Raw genomic sequence first — 21,248 nt, 5'->3', positions numbered from 1 at the left:
TTAAATAAACTGAGCGTTCAATTCTTCTAGTGGGGTAAAGCCGAGGAATTCTTCACTCATTGTCGTCTTTTTGTTACTCTCATCAAAATGTACATACCGGACACCGATGGATAACTGCTCTGCTCCATTATATTTTCATTAGTTATTTAGTTTAACAAAGGTGTATAACACAAACTGACGTCTCACAACTGTAAAACTTCATCAACACAATAAATACCAAAGTTAAGCGTGCGCAAACACGTCAGTATACGAAACTACTGTTTGTAATTATTTGTGTTTCAAAGTCAGTAGCTATGCCAGCGCTATCAATACAGTTTCTCGTGGCAAAATTTGCAAGTNTAATAAATGGTTAGCTTTTTTTTTTAAATATCTTGTTAACAATGAAGAAAAGTATCTTGAAAAAAATTCACTGATGAAAGTATATGTAATAACAAAAAAAAATGTAATAACAGAATATTTTTTCTTTTTTTTTGGCGGGGGGTTTAGTTTGTTAGAGGGTTGCACCCCTTTTATATTATTCTGCGGCGTCCTTCCTTTACGGTAGAACAGTTTAACGAGGATCAGTACCGCACTCCCTCGGTCCTTACTCAGACTAATCCAAGTGGTCACCCACTCACATACTGACCGCAGCCAGTGATGCTTGACATCGGTGATCTGCTGGGAATCGTGTCTGAACGATCAGTCCACTGCGGAACCCTAGTGCGGCGAACATGAACTACAACCACAACTTTATTATTGGCGATCGCAACGCTCGAATACGCCATCTGGAGAAAGCCTGGTTTCATGCCTTTGGCCCTTCTCCCTTCCCTCTCCTCCTCTTTTCAGTNTAAATGCTCGTTAAATACTATTACAAAGGATTGCATAAACATATTTAAATTTAAAAATCATTCTCTATTCGGGTTTCCTCTGGTAATCCACCAGTCATTGCACATTTTGACATCAAATAAAGATTTTCGTTAGTCAAATATTTTAAAGAAATGATCATTCAACTCTTAAGGAGGTATAAATTTCTAGTGAAAAGGCAGATAATAAATATTTTGAATAAAGTATAGTCACATACCCTTTATGTAATCCTTGATTAGTTTTGGATAAATTTGAAGTAGTCATATTTTTGAAATGCCATTTCTCGCCATTTTCTATCGCGTAGTCATCTGACTAGGAAGGACAGGGACGAGGCGTTACTCATTATGATTAGTATACTGCGCATGCTTGAAAACATGCCTTGAGGGATCATCCTGTTTCCTGAGGATTCACAGGCATCCTCACGCTATACACTACCTTTATTAAAAAGACATGTTCATTCAAAAGTATTTTGTTTTTTAAATAATCTTCTTGCTTAATGTTCGTTAATATTTATTGATATGAATGTTTTCAATGCTACACGAACTCATTATTGCAAATTTTTTGCCCGCCGATCTTCAACATTTCAAATCAAAGGAGAGAAATGCAATTCAGAAAAACTGTCTTCTAAAGCTATCAGAGGTTTATTCTTAGATTATTTTATTAAAGAAAATAATCACAAGTTTGTTGCTTCCAGTCCAGTATTTTTAAACAATGATCCCTCTTTATTGTTTGTTAACGCTGGAATGAACCAGGTAAGAATTTTTTGTATTTTTTTTTTTTTTTTGAAGTTAAATAAGTAGAAAAATATTTCATCCTAATTAGCCAAAAACAGTTTCAAACTTATCATTAGACAGCTTGATTTACTGTGTTAATAAAGTAGTAGTAATAGAATTGATAACAAAAATTAGAATTGATATGCATTCAATTCTATTTATTTGATAATTTCTCTCTCAATTTATATATATTGTTAATCTTTCATAATTGCACCTTATTTTTAAAATTTTGATTATTAAAAGTGTTTTAGGAGAAGAATCATTTTTTTCCTCCATTTTGGCAAGAAAGCATTGTGCAATTTAAATAATATGTAAATTTATAAGATGTATTGAAAATATTGCGATATAATGTAAAATATTATTATTTCTTATGAGATAATGCTATATTAAAAAGCCTAATATTGCACAGTACTATCTCTGACAATAGGTTATAAAAACAATAATGAACAGTTATCATAATTTGTAAATTCTTATGAAGTTTGAAAAGTGGCAATGTTTTCTTTGACCGTGATTATTTTTCTTGTTTTGATTCATACCTGAATTATCATTAGCATAATTTATTTTTTTGTACATACTTTTTTGTATCAATTTTCTTTGTAGAAAAGTTTAAAAATTGAAGAAAAAAATGTTTAAGGACCATCAAACTTTTGTTTCTTTGTCTCATTTAGTTTAGATCTGTGTTGCTGAACAAGACATATCCTGGCCACCCGTTCTACGGATTGAAAAAAGCTGCTAACAGTCAAAAGTGTGTCAGGTTGAGTGGAAAACACAATGATTTAAAAGATGTCGGCATAGATTTATACCATCATACATTCTTTGAAATGCTTGGCAATTGGTCATTTGGTGATTATTCTAAAGTAAGATTTTCTTTATGTATATCTCAATGCTGTTTCTGACTGAAATGTGACACATTATGCAGTGTTTTCAATACAGCTCGAGAACGCGAGAATCTCGCAATTTTTTGTTCTTTTCTCGCATTAAAGATAATTAACGCAAGAAGTTTTTGCACTCTATTAATCAATTTCAAAATGGCAAATCTCGTGAATTTTGTAAAAAAAATTCGTTTTCTGCCATTTTAAATAAAATCCATTTCACTTTTATTCCTTGATCTTTCATTATTTTCAATATTGGTCCTTGTTGTCTAGCTTTCCTATTTACCAGTATTGATCAAAACCGGTGCGAACAGCAGAACACCTCCCCGAGCCACGAAACCCTTTTCAAAACACATTTCTCTGCACTCACATGTTCACCGTAAATAAAGTTTCTCCATGTAAGACTTTAAATTTTTAGTGCATGAATGTAAGGACAAATTCGATCATTATTCTAAGAATTTGAACTTTGTTCTAAATTTATTCTATCAGACCTTTATTTTTTTACGAAAATTTTTTTCTCTGTGAAACTTGTTTCTATATAACCCTATGGGAAATGTTGTCATAATGAAAATAACTTTTAGTGCAAGTACTGCTAAATGCATGCTTTTTTTATTAATGAGTTCTGCCAAAAGGTCAAAAATTGTATTGCGCGTGATCGATAATTAATTTTTTTTTTTTTAAAGTGTAACTGAACATGTATGCATACTTTTATGTATATTGTTTTGCAAACTTGCTGTTTTCCTACAGCAATAACCATTGTTGAAAGAAGGAAATGGTACAGAATATTATTGTATTGGGTTTAGAAGAAAGTAATTTTGATTTTTTAGTGTAATATAAAGCTCAATAGCCAGAGGTCAAGGAAACTGAGATTGGCACAGTAGACCTTGGCTCTCTATGGGCTGTCATGCCACTGAGTTTAGTTTAAAACTCAATTTTTTCTATGCAAGAAAAGAAACTTAAATAAATCGGACTTCTCCATTCTGTCCAATGACCTTTTGCCATCCTTCTGGCAACTTCATGATCCTACGCTCTGAGAATTTCTGTGCTTATCAGAAATGATCTCAACTAGTTGCAATTCGAGGTCAAGATGGGGGATACAAAATTATTTTCTAACCAATCTCCAGTAATTTGTTTTGAAATACCAAAGATGCAGAACACCATTCCTATGCAATTTGCTGTCCCTCATATAGCTCTGATCTTGCATCATTAAATTATTATTAATTTCAAAATTCATAGAACTTTTTAAATGGAAAAAATTTCAGTAAAATGGTTGACCTATTATCTCTCTTGATTGAATTTATTTTTGATAAGGACATGAAGTTCTAAGTGCGTGGAATTGTGAAAGAAGGGCACAAAATCAGTGAACAGAAGATATTGGTTAAGTATTAAGTTTTTTTCACTCTAATGAAACAAAAAAGAAAATTTTTTTTTTGCCAACTTAATACATGATTTCTTTGCATTAGACGACGTAAAAAGTTCAACTTTTGAAACACTATTAGGAATCTGTCATAAAGTTTCAAAATTCATACTTTAATTTTTTTGTTCTTTCATAGCTGGAAGCTTGTAGAATGGCATGGCATCTTTTAACAAGTATTTATGGCTTAAATCCTGAAAATCTCTATGTTACTTACTTTGGAGGTGATCCAGTTCTTGGTGTACTCCCAGACGAGGAATGTAAAAATGTTTGGTTGGAAATTGGGTAAGACAGCATTTACTGTTGTGATCTATTTTAAATTAATGGTGCTTATATCTGAGACATTCTTTTTACTATGTTGACATGATTCTTTTAGTACTTTTACTGAATTTAATAATTTAAAGATGGTACTTTTTGCTATATAAAATAATGAAAACATGCACATAAACTTGTGAATAATATCTTAAAATTCTCATCGCCATTTTAATTGAGTTAGTTATTTTATAATTATTGTTTTTTTGTTTTATTGGCTAACTCTGCTTTTTAATGAAAACTAAATAATATCATTTGCATGTTAATTTAATTTTTTTATCCAGTTTTTTTTTTTTCGACATTTAATATTTTCTTTTGCAACTCATTTATTATATACACCAATTCTGATAAACTTTGAAATCTTTGGGTCTTTAGAACCCATATTAGGAGATTTAGCATAAAAGTTTGATACTCGTAATTCATATTATACCCTCACTCATAAAGCAATGCGGAATGTTTCATGTCAATGACATTATTATTTGGGTAGAAACAGTTCATCAATTTGTAAATAGAAACTGAATAAGCAAATTGTCTAAGTGTGATTCTCACTCTCTCATTCAAATTTAAAAAATTATTTATTTTATTAAAATGTATTAATAGGTGTTTTAATAATGTATTAATAAGAGTTTAAAAACACATAGTTTCAAAAGTTTAATGGAATACAGTTATAAATGATTGTCAGAAGTTAAACTATTGATTTTAAGTGCCTTAAATTTAAATTACAAAATGATGCCTGTTTATTTTAGTTCATTTCATTTTTAATTTTTTCTGTTTTTAAATTCTGTGACTTGCAACTCATTTCTTTTTTATTATTATTTCAGTGTGGACCCAAGACATATTCTTCCATTTGGAGCTAAGGACAACTTTTGGGAAATGGGAGATAAAGGTCCATGTGGTCCTTGTACAGAAATCCATTATGATTTCACTGGGACTGGTTTCCAAGAAGTTTCCCAGAAAATTAACAATGATAATCCGGATGTAATGGAAATATGGAACATCGTTTTCATTCAATATAATAGGTATTGCAATATTTTTGTTCTGCAGTTTTTTACTTTTTCAGAGTTTTTTTTTTTTAAATTTTTTTTAGAAAAGTATTTTTAATAAAATAAACTATAGTAAAAGTCCATTATAATCAGAATACATATTAGCTGAGAAAATTGTCATTATAAACAAAGGCACATATATGGCTCAGAATGGGAACAAAGGGGTATACATTGTTAAGGAAACATAGATACATTAAGAAAAGGCGCATTCCTTTGAATTGCACCATAAGATTTTTAAAAAAATAGAACTTTTATTTAGTTGCAAAAAGATTACAAGCCAATGCTAATCTATTCACTGTTTTGTAAAATTAAGAGGTTAAAATTGTAAGAAGAAAGCGATATTTCTATTTTGGCATTCATGCCAGAAGTAAATAAAGATGTTTTCCAATTAAACTGTTTCAATTTAATACTGCTCACTTAAACATATTTTCCTAAATAAAAAAACTTTCCGTGTGAATAATGGAAGACTAGTCATCTTTGATTCATTATAAACATACTTTGTATCTTTAAACAATAAGATTTTTTCAGCGACTTGGAAATTTGTTGTAATGTACTTCTCGTTATATTGAGATTTTACTGTATGAATGAAATGAACAACAGGCATATGTATCATACATGATATGAAAAAAGCGATTATTAGGTATGAAATCAATTATATATGTATTCATACCTTCTAACATCCAAGTTTTGGGCCTAAAATATTGATCTGTAGTAGTGAACTAAAAACAAAGGCATGTACAATTGCCATAAAATGTTTTTCAAATTTTTATTAAAGCAACTCAATTTCTTTGCTGAACCTTTTATATAACTGTTTAAATTGTTTATATGCTGTAGTGGATAATTATGTATAATAATAATAATTATTTTATTTTTCATTGCAAATTATTTTAACATCATTAATGTTGAGAATTTTATTATGTTGTGTAATATGTTTTCAAAGTAGGAAATAATTCCTTTTATTCAGCTACCTTTTTGCAGATTTAAACTTTTTTGCAATTAAATTTATCTATTTTTCTATAAATAAACTTAAAGATGGTTTCTTGGCATAAAATTTTGATCGTTAACTTTTGGATAGTTCTTCATATGTTCAAAGTTGAGCTCAATCAAATCAACTATCCACAGTTTATTACATGCAAAAATGAAGAGGCCATTTAAATGAAATTATTAATTAACGAATTAAAAAAAATCTATATTATACAAGTTTCATTCTATTAATTTGAAACTGAGATAAATTTTTTCTATCTTTTAATCCATTATAGGGACCATGAAACCAAGTTCGCAAACATGTAGTAGCAAACACCAGATTCCGATTTACAGCGGTAACAGACTCCCCATAATACTTGTAGTTTTTGTCATTATTACAATGTCACAATGGTTAATGATAACAATGCATAGTTTACATTGAGATAGTTTTTGATAAATTTATAATCAAACACAACAATATCACAATCATTATCAATAAAATAACATTATGAAAAGATAATATAAGTTATATTATACAAAACAATAATTATTGAATATGATATTCTTGTGAGCATTGATAAATTTTAATTGGGTAATGAAAATTTGCACTTAAATAAATTATTTAAATTTGCAATAATATAAATTAGTTCTACTGGAAAAGTATTGTACCATATTGTTAAATATTGATATTGTTTGACAATGTATTGCAGTATTAAAATTTGACACTTAGTGGTTATAGAAACTAATAGCCATGTTGGTGAAAACTCTTAAAAGCAGTCACTAATAAATGTTGCTTATAACTGATAAGTATCAAATAGCTTTGCAAAATGTTTTCAAATTATTTACAATTTTTGACTATTCTTTATTATTAATATAATTTTTTAAATGAAATAACTTTATGTGTTTATAGAGAACAAGATAATGTTTTGAGAACAATCCCTTCTTTAAACATTGACACTGGTATGGGATTCGAGAGGTTAACAGCAGTACTGCAAGGAGTCCGCTCTAACTATGACACAGATATATTTATTCCAATTTTCAAAGCAATTCAAAGTGTAAGTAGTTTTGCCTAATATTGCTCAATGGTTAATGTTAACTTAACAATGTATAATAGGCTAGCGAATAAAGGCTTTTCCTTAATCACCACCCTTAAAATATATTTTTAGGATCCTTATCCTAAAATAATCCCACAAAGTGTGCACAGCTTGAATCAGTAATTGATATTCAAACATTACAGGGAGTGGCAAAGAAAACGAAACTTTTTTTAACATGAATTTAAAATAAATAAAATAGCAAAATATAACAAATGTTAATAAGAGTAGTCTTTTACTAATAAATTTAGTTGTCTTCGCGAAGAGGCGCCTTTTGCAGAGGTGCAAAAGCTTATTAAAATTGCCAGCAGTGGGTCTTTTAATCTATCCTTTTCCCGCTAAAGTGATGGCCTTAGAAAGTCCAAAGTTGTATAGTCTTGTATCAGAAAATGTTGTAAAAGAAATTGAATGTGGGGACTTTTTACGACAATTTAATAAATTCCAGACTGAGCAGTAACAGCTAATGCTGATTACTTTAAAAAATTCAATCCAAACTAATGCTGATGAGATTGTTCCGTTTCGAATTATGTAATTTAAAAGTAAAAATAAAAATAGCTTTATGTTTTATATTTTTTTGAGAGAGAAAATTGCTGTCATTGTGTCTTCCAAGAAGGTAACACTTGCTTTCAAAAAGTTATAAATTAGCTTTAAAAAAAAGTCTTAATAATGTCTTATTACCATTAGTAAATAAGGATTGGGAACCCTGTATAGTGATTGTTTTTTTCTCTCCTTTTTTACTTATTTTAGTATAGTGTTGAAAGTTATTGTGATTTTTATGTTTCTAATTAAAAAACTTATGTTTAAATTAAGTTCTGTTTCCCGTATATCAGATTTGTATATATATATTTTTTGGCATGATTGCTTCACATATTGTTTTTGACTTTTAATACTTGAAACTTGATTTTATTTGTGATTTTTAGTAAACCTCATTAATTTTTGTAAATTTTTTTTATCCCCTTTCTTTAAATAGTAAATTTAGGTTTTTTTTTTATTTGTAAAAGAGAATTCTATTTATTTAATGGAAAGGAATAAAAGAATTCTTTCCTTTATATTGGAATGAAGTATCTTTTTGACCAACTTATACTTAAATACTTTTTTTCTTAACCATGCATTTCCTGTAAATTACAACACAGTCTAACATTTTTCTCAGTTTCAAGGGTGTCTAATGGTAAAAATTATTTTTCAATAATTTGTCTATTATTAATTATCTTATTATCAATAGTTATTTTTATTTTAAAAATGCAATCAGTTTTTATCATTGTAGTGTTCCTTTTTTTTTTAAAAAAAAATCTAGAATTTTAAAGTTCGTCCCTACCTTGGTAAAACTGGAAATTCAGATTGTGATGGTATCGACACGGCTTATCGTATTCTTGCTGATCATTCGAGGATGTTTAGCATTGCTATTGCTGATGGCATGTTTCCTGACAGTTTTGATGCTGGGTAAGTTTATTTCACCTGACAATGTTCAATCAACTGTCAATTTTTCAGGTATATTTTATTCTTGCTGTATATTTTAGTTTTTTCTTTAATTATCCTAAATCTAATTATATTAAATCTAACTATCCTAAATCTTCTTATCCTAAACTAAACAAAATACCTTTTCATTGCTATTTTTTAGCTCTTAGCAAAATTGAAATGAATTATTTTCCTTCTTTTAAATTTGCTAGGCAGTTTATTTTACTTTCTATTCAATAGACGTAAAGGGTATAAAAAAAGTTCCTTTTACAGTTTGTTTTAAAAAAACAATAATAATTGTTTTGTTTTTTTTTAACAGAAAAAAAACTCATGTTGGCCCTTTTAGCTAGATAAAATTAGTGAAATAGTAAGGGTGAATTTTACGAAGCAAAGTAAAGATTTACATTTTCGCACCAACTTTTAATGCCAAGAAGATTCAATTATAGCTTTTATTCTTTTGTTCAAATATTTTTTATTATTAGGTTATAGTATTTATCAAATTGTATTGCATAAAAAATTCATTATATTTTTAAACTTAACTGGTTAGCTAATGGTCAGCAAATTGTGTCTCCAAACTCTTGTATGATATTTTTTAAATCAAGAGTTGCTTGTATTTTGATTAAGTGCCAATGAGTGTGGAGTTTGTTGTTCATTTGGGTAAAATAAACAAGTCAAAATAAATTAATTATCATACCAATCAAATAAAAAGTGCTGAATAATTCTTTTCTTCAAAATTAATCTGTATAATACAGGGTTTGTTGATTTAAATCTCCTTGATTTATATCAAATGATTTTTTTTTAAAAAATCATTGATTTAAATCAATTGATTTTTTAATGTATATATATTGATTTAAAAAGTTAAAAAACAGTGTTTTAAATTATGGATACTTTTTTTATTTNTCTTTGACATTATCAGATTTTCTATAAAGAAATTTTGTGGAAAAAAATTTCAATGATTACATAGATTTTTTTAAAATTTTTAAGCTTAACTTATTTATTTTGGTATAGGATTAAAAATGAATATTTTAATATAAAAATATACAGATTAAATATTTTTTTTTGATGAATGACTACATTTATGAATGCAATTTTAAATTAAAATTATGGTTTGGTAATTGAAACTTTGTTTTATGGTAGTCAAAGCATTCTTTAAATTCTCTATTTCATCTAGTCTTTAAATTTCAATCATGCATTTGTTTCAAAATGGTTGCTATGCATTCAAAGCTCTGTATTATAATGAAAAATTGTTTTATGTAGTTAGAGCTTCTGAAATATTCTTATAACATAGTTTTAATATTAATTTAATTTTTATTGAACATTTCTAAAGTTTTTTTAGTCATAAATCAAAGTTCTTACAGTGTATTTGAATACAAATTTTAAAAAAAAAATTTAAAGTAAAAAAAATCACAAACCCTGATATAATATAACTGCATTTTTTAAGGCTCTTTTCCAAAGACTCTGACTTCATGAAATAACTTTTTTTTTTATCAAATAATAGGCTATAGCTGTTAAAAAATTTTTTAACAGATATTCATAATTCTGAATCTTTTTATGTAGTTATAAAATGGGGCAAAGTATCAAAAAACCAAGTTTTTTTAAAAATATTAAAGTCTTGAAATTAATATTTGAAAAGCTGTTCCATCAGTGCCTGCTTTGGCTCTTAAAAAATATTCAAAAATTGAGAATTAGTAATTGATTATAAAGATTTTATAAAAAAAAAAAATAAAGATTTTTTTTAAAAAAAAACATGATAATTTTTTAAATATTTATTTTTAATCTTAACAATTCTTTTTAATCTTTTTAGCAATAACTTTTTTGCAAAAGAATTTTAAACAGTATCCTTGAATTCTTCCACTTTAAATTGAATAAATACTCCATTTTTTATTCACCTTATCGTTAAAAAAAATAACATTTTTACTATGACACCAGTTTAGAATAGAAAGATAAATTCTCAGATATAAAATAAAATTTTTTTTAATTGATATAACTTCATATAAATATTAATTTTTCTTATGTATTATTTCTTGTCTGCTTGAAAGTTCTTTTCTAATTCTTTGAATTAAAAATTTTCTGTTTCTTTTATTTCTCTTTTAAAATCTTAACCTTTTTTTAACATTAGACTCAAGCAATCAGTGAGTAATTGAGTTACAGTAACTACAGTAGTTTCAAGTGGGACCTCATCCATTTTTTAAAAAATAATAAATGCATGTAAAACATCTTTTGGGCTTTTGAAAATTGATGCCTTCTCCTACTCATCAGACTTGTATGAGGAAAATAAAACTGATTTAAAAAAGAAATTGCAAAATTGCTGATGAAATAGTAATTAAGTAAAGGTGAGCAACCAGACTAGAAGAACCGCTGAAGTGGTGAGAGCTGAGAAGCTTGCATTTTGAATAACTAAAAAGAGGAAGTGAGATTGTGTGTCTTTAATTAAGTAATTGGCACTCATATGAATAAAAAAAGATTCCAGCTCATCAAGATGAACTGATATGACAAAGGTGAAATGAATTTTGGAATTGTAGAAATTAAATTTGTGCCAAAGATTCTAGCAGTTTGTGTGAATCGATGTTTTATCAAATTTTCAATGATAAACACATATGTGGTCCTTTTATCTGTAGGGCAAAATTAACAGTTGTTACTAGCCACAAGGCAACTTTATAATAAATGATATTTCAAAAATTTTCTGCCAATTGCCACCTTCTATTACCTTCTATCACCTTCTATTTTTTTTTTTTTTTTTTTTGTTTNTTTTTTTTTTTTTTTTTTTTGTCAAACATGCATTTTATGCTACACATGCATTTTATAATTATTTTAATAAATATGGAATTATTGAGAAAATTATTATTATAAGAAAATTGTTTTATTTCATGCTTTTTTCTCAAAATATCTTTTCACTTTAGAAAGTGGCATCTTGTTGTAAAAGGCAGTCACTGTTGAAAATGCTACTGCTGGTCACTTGGCAGCAGCAAAATTTCCTGGTTTTGTGTTATACCTTAATCTAAATTTATTTTAGCTTACATCTGGTTTGTCTAATGTAGCCAATGTATGTGGTAAACACCCCATCAATTTTCAATGCTGATAGGATCTTTAAGGTACCATTTGATTAAGAGGTCTAAAAGGATATTTGATATTTACTATTTGTCCTCAAACGGGTCGGTTGATACTTTTTACAGTGATACTTCTGCTTTAACCCTTTGTGTATCGTAATTAGCCTGGGAAAGCCTGTCAGTTTGGTCTATTTGTTATTATTAACCATTAGCAAAATATTAAAACACAGTCCTTATGTACTCTATCTCATTTATAATAATATATTTCAGGCATGTGCTTAGAAAAATCATCAGAAGAGCTGCTTATTCAGCGAACAGAGTCATGAAAACCAAACCTGGAGCTTTGAGCTCTCTAGTTCCATATGTTGCTGAATCATTAGACTTTTTTCCAGAAGTTACGAAACATATTGAGGAGGTAATTTGCATTTAATTTTTTTGGAAGCTAATGTTCTTGTTTTTCATTACGTGACACTTCACCAGTGTTCTCGATAAGCATTTTTAGAAGGGTGGCTCATCTTGCTTGTGCTTTGATCTCAATAAATGCACCCTCTTGGCCCTTTTTGTAAAAATTAGCTGCTATCCCTTTAAAACACTGTATTCATATTCCATTTTTTTAAAAATTAATTCGCTGTATAAATAATAATCACACCCAGGTAAAATTATCTGTGTTTATAGGTTTAATTCTGATTACTCATACAAATATCTACTTTGTTAGGATTCTTCTCAATTGGTAAATGTTTACAAGTATCTCTATTTTCGGGGGAGGATATTAATAAATTTTATGTGATATTAAATTTCAAATTTTTTTAAATGAAACCATTTTCTTTTTTTAAAGCATCTTTAAATGTTAATTTTCAGTTTAAATTATAGAAAAAAGCTTTCAGGTTGTTTATCAATTAATCTTTTTTTTTTCAGTTTATTTTTTTGAAAACAATTTGTGCACAGATATTGTCTTTTAGCATGCCTTTAATTATTTTATAAACTATCATTTTTCTCTTATTTCGATAATAAGAAAGAATTACTTTTAAGCATACACATAAAATAGCATTAATAAGTAACTTAAAAATTGTTGAGGATAAAATTCAGTTATTACATTATATTACACATTTTGATACATTCTTGAGGTGTTAATGCCCTTTCAAAACTCAAAGTGTCTTTTTCTTAGAGGAACTGCCCTGCCCTTTTTATTTCCTAGGGAGAACTCTGCTGATAGATGAGAGATGTTATATAGCTGAAAGGACCCATCACGTTTTATATGGAGATTGGGTCACAGTTAATTTGGTTAAAATTTTGATATTTTGTAGTTGAAATTCTTCAGATCGAAAGTCCTTATGGGCCCAATTCCAAATAAATGAACAGATTTTAAGAACTTTCATGACGAGGGTAAACCATTATCTCTGTCAAAACATTGTTTTAAAAACTCTGTGTCTCAAAATCTGTTCATTCTTTAACCTCAGGTTCTTGAGAACTTTTGATCAGGAGGATTTGTACTACATCATATCAAAATTTGAACCAAATCGACTGGATCCAATTCCCATATAAAATGTGCAAGATCTTTTTTTTTTTAAGTACTTTACAAAGTATCTATAAAACTTGAAAACTTTTAAGTTAGGTTCTTAAAAGTTTCCAATTTCATGAATAATTTCTGTGTTTTATTTACATTTTTGGCTAAAAAATTTCTCTATGATTATTTTTAGATCAAATATGTTGTCAATGAAGAAGAAAGATTGTTTCACCAAACTATCAACAAAGGACGGAAAGCTAGAAATAAAATGCTATCTACTGGTGGTTTGAGTGTTTTGAATGGTAAGGACTAGTTTATTTGAGAAAGAAAATCTTTAAACTTGTAATTAATTTTGCATATGTATTTAAACTATTAACTTGTAAGTAATTATCCAGCATTTATTTTGAAGTCCTGCTAGATCCTTTTTTTTTTAAAGAAAAGAAAATAATGTTTTAATTTTTTTCGTGATTTTATATTTTATTGAGAAATTTGATTGATCTGCTTTTTAAATTTCCTAATTACTTACTTTTATAGTTAACTTTTTGAAATTTTTCATAAAATAACCTTATTACACTCTTATTTTATTTATTTGTTTATTTTCTTTTGCAATATGTAAAAATTTATTAAATATTTCAGATAGTACTATAAAAATAACAAATGTAGATGAAAAATAAACTAAACTTAACTAAAGTAACTTAAAAGAAAAATGAATGTAAAGTGTAAAAAAAGTTGCTTATTTTTCATTGTTTTTATTATTTAAAGGGAGTAAGTTTGCACATTAACCATTGAAATGCTGCACTTCAATGGGTGACAGTTGCTCACCCCAAAATGGACATTAATTTTTGGTTTGTGCTGTACTATAATTTTTACTCAGAAAAAAATTTCTTCATTGTTTACTTTTAATTTAATTTAGGCCAGGGAGTATGGGAACTCCAGAAAGTCCATGGTTTGGAAGAAAATATAGTTCAAGATTTGGCAGGTGAAGTTAATGTAACTATTGATTGGGAAGACTATAATAAAGTTTTGAATGAAAAGGTATTTATTTTTATCTGCTATTATTGAAATTGGAGATATTCTTTATTGGATGTTTTAAAATTTTTGTTATTATTGGATATTTTAAAAGTAACATAATGAAATTAAAAGAAAAATTAACGTAAAGTGTAAAAAAAGTTGCTTATCTATTTTTAAATTTTTATTTCAGTAGGTTTAGATGTTAAGTAAAAGTAAACAAACACACTGGAATATATATCTTTCTGATTATGAGATTACAATTTAAGTGATAATTGAAACTGTTTGACCAAAAAAAAAATTTTTTTTTAAAAATGAAATATAATTTTTCGAAACTGAATAGATTTGTTTAACTTTCCATTAAATTAAAAATAATACATTCTCTTAAGGGTTTTTTATTAAATGTGACTTGAAATTCCTAGTTTGATCCTGGAAGTAACAAATATGAGTTTTGCACAAAAAGTTTCACGGTCTTTGTTACTCAGTGTATCTAAGAGCAATAAATTTAAAACTTAAGCTAGAAATGTTTGGTGACCCTGGATAATTCACGATCACCATATTTTTGAGGTAAATAATGATCACCTATTTTTTATTAAAAAGAAAATCTTCATGAAAAGAGATATGGCTAGGAATCCTTGTACATTTTATTCAAGTGTAATTACATTTAAGGAACAGTAATGTTCTTTATAGTTTATAAAATTAATGTTTTTAAGCATATAAAAAGAATATTTTTTTAAACTCTTTACTATACTTGCCATTTCAATTCCTAAATTTGCACAATTTTGCTAAAATCTTACTCCCTCTCTTAATAAATTTTTTTTTTCATTTTTTAAAGCTGTATTGTTATAGATATATTGTTTTCCTTGCTTTTAAAATTACTGACTATTCTGGGTATATAAAAATGTGGTTTGACATGTGGTGTGTAGTTATCTAGATATATTAAATTTATATCTAAGTATGGTATCTAGGTATATAAAATTTGTTGACATATTTCAGGACTCCCACAGGTCAGGGAGACCTGGGAAAACCTGGATTTGTCAAGGAATTTTATTTTAACTCTAAAAGCAGAAAAATTTGCAATTTTTTAACAAAATACCTGGAAAATAACCAGTCTTAGAATTGACAGTAGCAGTAATCAGTTATTGAGATTCAAGTTAAATTGCTCTAACATCAACTACAATTATTTTATAAAATTCTTTTTTTTAGTGAAAATTTTCTATGTTTCCATTCTCATTCTATTATATGTCTTTACTCACAAAGTCTAATATTTGACTACACAAATAAATATATCAATGTATTCTGATGAAAAAAATGCATTGTATAGGTAAAATATGGTATGAATTTTCATTGAAATTTACCTGATATATCTGGAAATGTCATGGAATTTTTTTTTCTTCTGAAATTGAGTGGGAGTCCTGATATTTATAATTTTGTAAAATATTTAGTTTTTTAAAAAAATAATAGCTATTCTTAATAACTTATTTATGGAAAATAAACCATTAATTTAAAAGCTGAGTGTTCTGAAAAATAATTTTTACTGATTTGATATCTGCGATGATTTAGCTGCCATTTAAACATTTAACCTTTGTATTCTCTATGGTTGTACGATTATTTTATTAATTTTGTACACTTAATTTAATTAACTGTCTCATTATCTCATTGCTTTCATTTGTTATGATTTATTTATGGTTTAATTTTTATTTCATGTGATACTTTAAAACTTGTGATTTTTAATTATATTTGCATGTCTTTATGTCAAAATGTTTAATTTAATTATTAAATATATTCTTAAATTTGTTGCATTCAAAAGAAGAAAGCAAATCAAATTATAAAAAAAAATTTCTATCAGTATTTTAGATAGTTTGGCAGAATGCAGAGTTTCAACGAAATTTCACCATGTAGCAAAACTGACTTCACAGTATTTTTCTCAATAACTTTATTAAAGATAAATTTAGAGCCCTTTGTCTTAAATCACGAACCTTTGGTTTGATATTAACACCCTGTGCCAAACGTAACATAATTATTTTTCTTTTAAATTAATTTAATTTTTCTTAATTACTGTTTTAAATTTGTTATATTTACCAAAAAAATTATAAAGCATTTTTTGTCTCTATTTCAGCATCAAAACAATCAAAAGCGGAAAGAAGAAAAAATTAGTATGTTTTTTAAAATTGCAGAACTGTTAAAAGAATATGGAGTTACGCACACAAATGATTCGTTTAAATATAACTACCTGACTAGTGAACATGAGTTTGGTAAGGGTTAGCTTTCTAATTATTTAAATCTTTTTGCTTGCACAACGGGTGTTTTGTTTACACTAAAGGATGGTTTATTTACAACAATGATAGTTTTATTTATGACAGTATAGTGGTAGTTTTATTTTACAGCAATGGAAGATTCTTTTATCACAATAGTTTGTTTTTTTTTTTGCTCAGAGAACACTGAAACAAAGGTTGTTTATTTCAGAGCTGTAGTGTTCAGTTTTCTCTATTGCAAGTCTATGCTAGTTAAGTCGTACATATTAATATGATATTATTAAGAATTATTTTTAATCAACAATTAACAAATCATCTATAACTATAAGATAAAACTTTCTCATACAAGAGTTACCTTATTTTATTTTTCTATAACTATATGTATATGTATTTTTTAATATTTTCATTTATCATAAAACTGTTCTAAATATTTATGTTTACACGTTTTTACATTCTCGCTCTTAAATATTAGTTTTATTCTATAATTGAATACAGATTTATGAGCATTAAATTAATTAAAATAATAATAATAGTTATTGAAATTTAAAAACTATTTAAAAAAATTTTATTCTGTGTTTTTGTTTTTCTTTCTACAATTGCTATTTTTATAAACAGCTATAAAGCAAAGAAAAACATTATAATTGCAGTTTAAAAAATAAATATGAGGTCATGTCAACTAACTTCAAATTATACAGTCTTAATCTACCACATTTGCTAACTTGCAACTATTGCGAAAGTTATAACTTCGTGTATATGTTAAGTTAGTCATAATGCTTAAGTATTGCAAACAAACTATAAAAAAACTTAATTTTCTTTTCTTTTTTTTTAAGAAAAAAAGATTAAAATTCAGGAAGGAATGATTTTTAAAGCCATGGAATTTTTTTTTATAAAACATAATTTAGACTCTTTGTAGAGAGAATTTATATTATTATTATTATACTGTCTCTTTTCAAGAAGATGCATAAAATTTTTACAATGCTATTATATAGTTTTTTGCATCAATTTGACTAATATTATATACATAAAAAAACAATGATTTGTGAAATTTTTAAAAATATCATGCTATATCTTAGTAAATTTTAAGCCTGAAAGTACACTGGCGAGGAAGTTAATACAAAATAACCACAGAACTCAAGACTTCTAAAAACCAAAAAATTTATAACTTTTTCATCTTGTGACGAGAAAAATATGAGCCGAAGCAATTTTAAACTACAGTCAAGATGTGGGAACTTGTGTCATAATTATATCCTATTTAAGATAATTGTTTTTAAAAACCCATTTAAAGCAATAACAGCCAAATAACTGATCTATAAGACCACATGGATATACGATAAATAGAGCCAGTCAAAAAGTGATTACTCAATATATACGCCATAGTGTTTGCACTATAAAAAATCCATAGTAATAATTACTGATAATTGACAAATTTATGATGGAAACTGCTAAAAAGTGATTTGATCTACAAATATGCATTTTAAAATGTGTTTGTATTAATTATATTCTGTTAAGAAGTATCAGGATTTGCAATGCTATGTGAAAATCCAGAAAGTAACTGCCGAAAAAGCAAATGGAATTTACAATTCTAACACATTTTGAATGCATTCTGAGACGGATTTCAAACAAATAAAATGTATGAAAGTTATTTTTAGTCTGTCATTTAAAAGTTTCATCTCTTGTATAATTTTATCTAAATATAAGTTAAAAATAATTATATTTCAAAAATATTTGTAGCGTTTGTTTTTTAATTGTCATAAAAAAAATCTATATATATAATATGCAAAAAAATTTGAATTGATTTATTACTTTGAAAATGATTTGTTTTCACTATTCATAATCTCTTGAAAAACAAGATAAATGTTCTTTATCTTTGAAAAAAATTTTATTTTAATGATTTAAATCAAATAATGCTGAAAAAATCTGAAGCAAATACGAGAAAACTGAGGAAATTGTCAAGTGGATGAAACTTAGTCAGCTAGGGAGATAGTCAAACTGTAGTGTCCAAGAAAAAGAAGATTTAAAAAACATAAGTAAAGAAATTGTTAAAATCATGATCTAAATCATTATCATCCATATTGTAATTATTAAAATATATTTATTTACTCACAGGTGTTGAGGGCATTTCATCATCTGTTGCAGCTATTGTAAAGAATGGTGAATTAGTTTCATCTGCAATTGAAGGTGATGAATGTATATTAGTTGCTGATAAAAGTAACTTTTACTCTGAAGGTGGTGGCCAGATTTCGGATATTGGGCTTATATCCAATGAGGTATCTGTGTAATTTATGTTTGAAAATAGGTTACACATTTTGTTTTATCACCTAAGCTTTTTATTTCTTTTAATAGGTTTTAATTGTTATTTATTTAGTTTAGCTTTTTTTTTTTGTCGAAATACAGTTTAAATATTTTTTTAAACTGAGGGACTTTTGTAATCAAAATTTAGAAGCAAACAGACGAAAAAAAATTTATTCTGCTGCTCATAGTTAATTTTTTCTTCCTTCAGCGAAATCGTTTCACTATATTTTTATAAACTCGCGTTTGCATCTGTGAGGGTAGAATCTTGGGATCGAAATTCTGACTAATTAGAGCTCTAATGTGTCTAATATCCCAGTGTATAAGTTGACTTTTAAAATGCTGAAAATTTGCTAAAGTCAAGAGGTCGGCTTGTTCACTGGTAATAAAGTCGAACATTTGTTGACGTGAAATATCCATAAATTATAAACAATGAGATAGGTATGAACAAGTTGGTATCAATTTACCCTTTTCAAAAACTATTTTTAATATGTTACATGTAACTATATATGCATTTTCCTAAATCTGTTTTCTTTACATATAAAGTTTTTTTTTTTTAGAAACAATGCTTTAAATAAGTTTCAGAAAAATTAAGAATAAGAAGAAAAAAATTCATTGAGGAGTATTTCGAAAAAAGTAATGCAACGAAAACTCTTAAAACACACCATAAATCTGCAACAAATGTCTGACTTTATTACTGGTGTACAGTTCTGATTATCTTCAAATTTTGGGGTTTGAAAAGTTGACTTATATATCGGGAAACACTGTAAATGTCAATATCATATAACTAATATTCTTTGAAATTCAACATAGTTCTTATTTGTCTTGTAGCTCATTTTACTGTTATTTATTCTTTCATTTAGAATTTTCTGCTTGAAGTTAAGCATGTCTCATCATTTCAAGGATATACTTTTCATCATGGTACTATATTAAAAGGCTCTATAAATCAAAGGGATAACATACAGATGAAAGTTGATAAAGTATGTTAGTTTTAATTCATGACTTATTTATAATTAGGTTATTTTTCTCTATGGTGCCTGATAAGATGTTTGATAAATGTAAGATGAGTTTGACCTATTGTTTTTTTTTTCTATTGTTGAAATATATTGTTATTATCATTACTTTATTAAGTTATTATAATTTTCAAATTATATTGTTGCAAAATGCAGGTAAAGTCTCAATTTACTCTCTTTCTATCTAAAACCCATTTTTTCCCCTTTCTAGGAAAAAAATATGCATTATGTAAATTATGCCAATAATATTATTAAATCAGCCTAATTTTAAAAAAACTGGAACAAAAAAAAAGATATGACAAAAACACAATCTACATTAAAATAGAAAAAAAATCGATCTTATTGAAAAAAAAGGAAAATTATTGTAATTGATATGGAATTTACAAACACCATTTTTAAAAGCTGTGTCCATGCTTTGTCATAATGTCTTAAGTTAAAATACAAAATTTTTCAACTACTTTGATGATAAATTTTAAGTTCTTTTTCTTTAAAAAAATGAATTAAAAACGCAATTTGTTTTATTCCACTCCATATTAGAAAGGTTGACTTTGTTAAACCTTTTTTTCTTGAAATATTTAATTGATTTTTCAAGCCCTTTTTTCAGCAGCACATCTTATTACAAAATTTGAATAAAAGTAATAATAAGTGATCCCCATTTTCACTATTTTTGAAGTTTAAGAAGTTTCTACCTTAAACAATTAAATAAAAATAAGAAGAAAAAAATAAATCAGTAACTGATAATTTTATAAAATGTGTATTATAGGGGTGCACAACCTTTTTCAGTGAAGGGCCACATGCACAGCAGATTGACCAATGAAGGGCCGCATGCCAAAGTGTTTAGACCGACATATTGAAAGCAATTGTTGGTGGTGATTNGTGTATTATATATAAAATATGTATAAGAATATAAAAACTGATTTTAGTAATTCAATATTTTAAAAGAAAAATACATCATAATCTATCTTTATATATATAATTCGCCTGTTCGTGTGTTTGTCACTGAACTCCTTCTAAACGGATGGACCGATTTAAATGAAATTTTCTGTGTACCTTCAGAAGGATTCGAGAATGGTTTGTATCTAATTTTTTTTCATTTTTTGGACAGATTTAACGTATATTTTAAATATATCTTTATTTAATCGTATTCGGATCCAAACTAGACATAGAAACATAATAAATCAAAAATAATATTCACGCACGTTGCAACAAGTCATATTAAACTCTAATACTTATGCATGCCCTTAAAAGAAGAGCATCAAATATATTTGCAAGTATGTGAATAAAGGCAATGATATAGCAGTATTTCGAGTTGAAAATACCAATGTGACTGCTCTTCCAGTGAATAACAACGACGAAATATATATAT

The 21,248-nt window shown here is 26.9% G+C and overlaps 1 protein-coding gene across 2 annotated transcripts in view; it reads left to right on the top strand.

Moving 5' to 3' along the window:
* Positions 1–1,279: 1,279 nt before the first annotated feature.
* Positions 1,280–21,248, top strand: part of LOC107436090 (alanine--tRNA ligase, cytoplasmic) — a 55,487-nt gene continuing 35,518 nt past the window's right edge. For both annotated transcript variants that reach the window (XM_043039297.2, XM_043039296.1), the window contains exons 1-12: positions 1,280–1,595; positions 2,285–2,473; positions 4,042–4,187; positions 5,036–5,233; positions 7,131–7,275; positions 8,606–8,751; positions 12,084–12,228; positions 13,511–13,619; positions 14,231–14,352; positions 16,445–16,580; positions 18,687–18,847; positions 19,733–19,849. In XM_043039297.2, the coding sequence (XP_042895231.1) occupies positions 1,362–1,595; positions 2,285–2,473; positions 4,042–4,187; positions 5,036–5,233; positions 7,131–7,275; positions 8,606–8,751; positions 12,084–12,228; positions 13,511–13,619; positions 14,231–14,352; positions 16,445–16,580; positions 18,687–18,847; positions 19,733–19,849 (1,848 nt within the window). In that variant the 5' untranslated portion in view covers positions 1,280–1,361. The remainder of the gene's footprint in view (positions 1,596–2,284; positions 2,474–4,041; positions 4,188–5,035; positions 5,234–7,130; positions 7,276–8,605; positions 8,752–12,083; positions 12,229–13,510; positions 13,620–14,230; positions 14,353–16,444; positions 16,581–18,686; positions 18,848–19,732; positions 19,850–21,248) is intronic.

The sequence above is a fragment of the Parasteatoda tepidariorum genome, chromosome 3 (genome assembly GCF_043381705.1).
Source record: "Parasteatoda tepidariorum isolate YZ-2023 chromosome 3, CAS_Ptep_4.0, whole genome shotgun sequence".
NCBI lineage: Eukaryota > Metazoa > Arthropoda > Arachnida > Araneae > Theridiidae > Parasteatoda > Parasteatoda tepidariorum.
Note: the sequence above shows the minus strand (reverse complement) of the source record. Positions and strands in the feature narration are given on the sequence as shown.